General features: G+C 45.8%; 1 protein-coding gene across 1 annotated transcript; it reads right to left on the bottom strand.

Annotated features, from left to right (window-relative positions):
* Window positions 1-556: 556 nt before the first annotated feature.
* LOC141130406 (E3 ubiquitin-protein ligase TRIM11-like) lies at window positions 557-2,725 on the bottom strand. Its single transcript, XM_073618133.1, has one exon. It carries the CDS (start codon window positions 2,662-2,664, stop codon window positions 1,084-1,086), a length of 1,581 nt encoding a protein of 526 aa, XP_073474234.1. The 5' UTR covers window positions 2,665-2,725; the 3' UTR covers window positions 557-1,083.
* Window positions 2,726-6,471: the final 3,746 nt, after the last annotated feature.

Genomic DNA, 6,471 nt, shown 5'->3' with positions numbered 1-6,471 from the left:
AACCGATGGAGGGGTCTTGGGGGGGCCCTTCAAGGTTTCTTGCACCGGGGCCCTGAAGGTTCTAGTTACGCCCCTGGCCCTTGCACTACTGTACATAGTTGAAGGTGAATCTAAAGGAAATTGAATAGGAAAATCATATAATGTTTGGCCAGCTTAAAAGGGTTGTAAACCTTCGTGTTTTTTCACCTTAATGCATCCTATGCACTAAGGTAAAAAAAAAACACCTGACAGTGACCGGCCCCCTAGCCCCCCCCGTATTACTTATCTGAGCCCTGTAATTCTGTTGGCAGTGACACGCTCTCCCTCTCTCTGCGAGGTCCCAGCTCTTGATTGGATAGATTGATAGCAGCGCAGCCATTGGCTCCCGTTGCTGTCAATCAAATCCAATGACGTGAGCGCCGAGGCCGAGTCCGGCATTCGTGTCTATGGACGCAAATGCTGGACTAGGTTATCTGATGGGGGGAGGAGCTGGAAGAGCCACCAGGGGACCCCAGAAGATGAGGTTCGGGGCCACTCTGTGAAAAACGAGCTGCACAGTGGAGGTAAGTATGATATGTTTGTTTTTGTTTTTTTTTTTTTCAAACCCTTACAATCACTTTAAGACAAGTAGCTGTGAGTCCATTAATAGAATGATTTTTGCAGTCATTTACCATAATCAGTAAGGGGTAGAGGAAGAAATCCTAAGTCAGTGATGGCGAACCTTGGCACCCCAGATGTTTTGGAACTACATTTCCCATGATGCTCAACTACACTGCAGAGTGCAGGAACATTATGGGAAATGCAGTCCCAAAACATCTGGGGTGCCAAGGTTCGCCATCACCGTCCTAAGTGCACATCTAATTGATCATGTAGAGGTAGAGGCTCTTATCTACTCTCTTGTCCTATTGGCTAAATGTTTCCAATGAGATCCCTCTTCTTTGTGATGTTTTAACACTCAAATAATTTCACATATGGCAATAACACTCTACAGTTCCTATGCAGCACATTTTAGAGGCGTTTTGCATGTATTACCAGTCATTCACAGGTGCGTTTTGTTGGAAACCTCACCAAAGATGCAGCCATTGGAGTTTGAATGTAGCCTATTCACTGCTGCTTCCCCCCGCAAACTCTTACAAAACCCTCCCATACTCCCAATACAGCATAAAGGGGCTCGGTGAAGGTGGCACTGAATGTGTGGAGGTGTCTCATTGTACCACACACGGAATAGAAGGAAATCTGTCCACCTTCGTAATCCAAAAAGATCCTGACTCTATCACTGGAGGCGTTGTCAGGTAAAGGTATCACTTTACAGTTATGTATCACGGCATACCCATTTTCATTCCTGAAATATCCCCAGGACTTATTATTACTTCCTATCCGTGACTGATCCGTCCTCTTCCTCTCCATACTGGGGTAACACATCCCAACCCTCCAGCTACTTGATTCGCCGACATCCACTTCCCAATAATGTTGCCCCGAGGAAAATGTCTGACTGCTCAACACAAGAGGAAAACGCTGAAATCTCTCTGGTGTTTCTGGGCGCTTCTGGCTTATATTTGACTGGGATGCTGTTTTCTTATCATCAGATATAAGTAGATTATTATGAGCTGTGCTTACATCCAGTAATATGTCTGCAGCTTCCTGTACATAGAAGCATCCATTTATCCCTTTTATTGCATCCAATAAAGTGTTGGATATGTGGTTAATCCAAGAAACATCCAGAAGCCCAATATCACGGAGCTGTGTGTCATGCCTCTTTCGTTCCTCACTATCTTTATCCTCACACAAGTCACCTATGTTGGATCTCTGTAGGATAGCCACTGGATCCTTTATTTTACACAGCTCCTCAATGAAACACATCTTCCTGGACAACTCGACCTTCTTTATCTCCAGCTTCTCAATCAGATCCCAGACAGAGACTAAGACCCCTTCTGCCTTCTCGGAGATATCACTTAGGATTCTCCTCTCCAAGTCTTCCAGCCGTCTCTTGAGGTCTCTAAACAGGGCAGTGATTATCTCTGTGTCGCCAGCCGCTTTCTCCTTTACTTTTTTCTGATGTTCCTGCAGACTCTGGATGTTTTTCTCGGCCTCCTCTCTCCTTGTAGCCAGTTTCTGAACAACATTGCCCAGCCAATTCTTCTTTGTTTCAAAGGCCTCATCCAGTGACTCCGTCTGGTGACTTTTGTGATCCCCGACCAGACAGTACACACAGACACAGGTAGAGTCTTCCTTGCAGTAATACTCCAGGCTTTTTTTATGAAGGGAACATTTCCTGTTCTCCGGAGAAGCAGTGGGATCAGTTATAACGTGTTCTGGTGACTTGCTGTGAACTCTCAGATGATTATCACACAGATAAGCTTCACAATGCGAACACGATTTAACAGCAGATACAGGAGTGTGAATACAGTAAGTACAGAAGACCCCGGGCTCCTTCTGATCGGGCTGAGTAGAATGGAAATCCTCCAATATCTTCCATAGTGTTATGTTCCTGTGCAGTGCAGGTCGCTCCTGGAATTTCTTTCTACATTCGGGACAGGAGTAAATTCCGGACTCCCTCTGTGTGTCCAGCATGCGGTCAATACACTCCCGGCAGAAGTTGTGTCCACATTCCAGCATTACAGGATCCGTATAGATGTTCAGACAGACGGAACATTCCAGCTCCTTCATCAGATCCGCAGACGCCATCTCTGACAGCAGAAAAGAGAGACACGGAACTGAAAGTCTCAGACGATTATCCGGCAATTACAGGTTATGTAATATGAAGGTGGGGCACAGAAAATTATATAATATCACATGGCAAAAACGTGTCTGCCTTGGGAAAAGTAAAGGTTAAACAAAGGTTACCATCCCTCCCTTTTCCCTGGGGACAATCCCCATTGTAAGGGGTCTGCACCCGTAAAGCATATTGCCCTAAATTTGTAGGTAAATAAGAGAACCAGAATCTTTGCTAAGTTGCAGAGTGGGTTTGATAATAAAGTTGGCAGTGCCTCCACCCGGGACAGGGCCTCTATTAACAGAAGTCATTCCATTCCTGGCAAATTAACCAGTAAACTGATCAAAGTAATTCAGAGCAGGGGAACTACTGCAACCAGCATATAACTTTAACCACAAGTGTATACTGTAGATGCACACCAGTATGGAAATAATACAAGCTTTATATAATAAAAGATTAATAATAGTACATTCATCCAATGTACAAGCAGGTATTATCAGCAAAGGGCCCATCAAGAGTCCTGGTGGAATGGTGCACATATACCCGGGTGTATATAGTTTATAATAGAGATACCTCTAGATGAATGGTGCAGCAAAGTTAATTGGCAGGGGCCCCTGAAGATGATCTTGATGTGGAACCCTTCCTGGTGTTATAGACCTAAAGGCAAAATCAGCAATGATGGGGAGATCCTTCAGCCATTGTCCAGCCAGCCTGGAAAGCAGCTTCTCACCATCAGGAACTTTGAGGTGGCAGTGGAACTCAAAGTCAGCCTATCTACTCTGCTTCTTAGTCCTTAGTAGCTTCTAATCTGCCATAATTGATCATCTAACCACCCAAGTGGCCCTCGAATGCCTAACTTGGCTTTAACCTATGCTGGTTTTTGAACCTTGAGCTAAAACTAGCTATAGAATCCCAGATCAGAAGGGACTGAACTGACTAGAATAACAAGAGCTGCATTTATTTAACTCTATTGCAATAAACAAGTTCACCTACTAACATACAACAAGGTAACTACTACACCGTATTGCAGACTTAGTTACCTGGTATAGTGCATGCGAGACAACAAAAAGGGGACAGATAGTCTTCTGCCACTGGTCTTTTTATATATATATACACCCAGAAGCTAGTGGCAACAATAGCAAACTATTAAACATAGGAGCACTTACCTAATAATCCCTGCTTTTGGCCTATGGACAGGATGTGTGGACCCAAACTCTTTCTCTACTTCCTCTGTCTGGGGTTTCTAACCCAGTAACCCAGAGACAGGAAGTACTATACATAAATGTAGCACCCTGGTTCTAAACAGGGCTGCTAATAAATCTAGTTGTGCTAGGTGGTAACTAGCCTGGCTAATTGGTAGGTTGATCCACTGATTCCTGTCCTAAGTCTGAGTTTGGAGTAGTCTCTCTCTTTTGTCAATAGGTGGCACTGTTGCTTTTGGCATTAGAATGATGGATTATTATAAATTCAGGTAATGGGTAACTAGGTTGTCTCAGCAAATCAGTAGGAGTTTCTTTAACCGCTGTGTATGCTGGGATAGGCTATTTATTTGGGAGGAGTCAGGTGATCGGGGTTCTTCTCGTCCGAGGCTGCGGCCTGGGTGTGTGTGTGTTGAGAAGCTCCTGGTTGCTAGGCCTGAAGCCTGAGGCCTAGCCAGGAGGCATGCTGGCTGCTAGGTCCACTTAAGGCCTATCCAGCAGTTCAGGATTCCGCAAAGGAGGAGCAGCCAAGGTTAAGCCCGAAGCCTCGGCAGAACCTCATGTATTATAGGCTGGGCCTGAAGGTAGCCTGTTCATTGTCAGAGGAAAAGGAGAAGCAGTTGCCACAAAGGAACGACCACTCCTCTTACCGGAGGCAAGTTTGGAAGGGATAAAGTTATGAAGGAGTACCAGAGCAGACACTCTGCCCTATGTAAACAAGGCAGATCACCATTCTGCCAGAGGGGAAAATGGAGATTTTGTGTTCCTGCTAAGCAGAAATACAGATCTCTGTTTTCCTTTAGTCAAAGCACCTCCCCCACAGTTAGAATGCACCCCCTAGGGATACACTTAACCCTTTGATCACCCCTGATGTTAACCCCTTCCCTGCCGGTATCATTTGTACAGTAACAGTGCATATTTTTAGCACTGATCACTGTATTAATGTCACTGGTCCCCAAAAAGTGTCAAAAGTGTCAGTTAGGTGTCCAATTTGTCCGTCGCAATGTCGTAGTCCTGCTAAAAATTGATAATCACAGCCATTACTAGTAAAAAAAATATAGTGGACAATATACCAACAATATAGCACCACATCCCTTAATTCATTTGTATTTTGGAGATATGTGGGATTTTTAGGTGCATATTAAATCAATAGATAAAAAAATTAGTTAAAAAAGTGTACATTTTATTTATGCAAAAAAACAACACAGGTGCATTCGAAAAGACTCATACGGTACAGTCCTTAAAAGGTACAGCACAACGGTGTAGTTCCCAACATGTTTCGCCCTACAATGGGGCTTCCTCAGGGGACGCTGTCGGAATGAATATCAGAGCCTTCCCAAGATATATTGCAATTGATAATGGTTCAGGGGGTCAGTCAAAGTCACTTAAATCCCCTTTCTTCACCATTCTGATGCTTGGTTTGAACTTCAGCAAGTCATTTTCACCATGTCTAGATGATAAATGCATTGAGTTGCTGTCATGTGATTGGCTGATTAGCAATTTGTGCAGGGGCGGCCTGTCCATTAATGACACATGGGCGCCGCCCCCTCTCTCCAGCCACCCCCTCTATGACTAATGGATAGATTCATGCATAACATGAATCTATCCATGGCCGCCGCCACCCCCTATTCAAGCGTCCGGCCCCATTTGGGATGCCGGGCACCTGAATTTCAGCAGCAGGGGTGTTTTTTTGAAGCACCTGATTAGAGCCATAGCACTCACAGTCCACCCAGATGTGTTAGAAAAGCAAATTAATATTTGCTTTTCTAACACTGAACTGCCTCTCCGCTAATCAGGTAGCGCAGGTCTAATACCCGTCACCTAATTGGCTGAAGTAACAGCCACCCTGATTGGACGCCTAGCAGACCAAAAAAGAAAGGAGGGAGAAGCATGGAGAACACAGGAGCCATCCCACAGCTCGCCGCCATCACCCGCTGCCTGACCCACCACTAAGATGGGGTAAGTGCCGGGCAGATGGCGGGTGGGGTTCACAGTGGTGGTATTTGATGGGCACAAGTGGCGGCATTTGATGGGCATGAGTGGCGGCATATGATGGGCATGAGTGGCGGCATATGATGGGCACAAGTGGCTGCATATGATGGGCATGAGTGGCGGCATTTTATGGGCATGAGAGGCTGCAATTGATGGGCACAAGTGGCTGCAATTGATGGGCACAAGTGGCAGCATTTGATGGGCATGAATGGCTGCATATGATGGACACAAGTGGCTGCATATGATGGGCACAAGTGGCTGCATTTGGCGGGCACAGATGGCTGCATATGATGGGCACAGTGGCTGCATATGATGGCACAATGGCTGCATTTGATGGGGCACAAGTGGATGCATATGATGGGCACAGTGGCTGCATATGATGGGCACGAGTGGCGGCATTTGATGGGCACGAGAGGCTGCAATGGATGGGCACAAGTGGCTGCAATTGATGGGCACAAGTGGCAGCATTTGATGGGCATGAATGGCTGCATATGATGGGCACAAGTGGCTGCATATGATGGGCACAAGTGGCTGCATTTGGTGGGCACAGATGGCTGCATATTATGGGCACAAGTGGCTGCATATGAT

The sequence above is a fragment of the Aquarana catesbeiana genome, linkage group LG01 (genome assembly GCF_042186555.1).
Source record: "Aquarana catesbeiana isolate 2022-GZ linkage group LG01, ASM4218655v1, whole genome shotgun sequence".
NCBI classification, from domain to species: Eukaryota; Metazoa; Chordata; class Amphibia; order Anura; family Ranidae; genus Aquarana; species Aquarana catesbeiana.
Note: the sequence above shows the minus strand (reverse complement) of the source record. Positions and strands in the feature narration are given on the sequence as shown.

Bases quoted from the DNA above. Each gene is read 5' to 3' on its own strand.
- LOC141130406 (XM_073618133.1), bottom strand. From the start codon at position 2,664: ATGGCGTCTGCGGATCTGATGAAGGAGCTGGAATGTTCCGTCTGTCTG.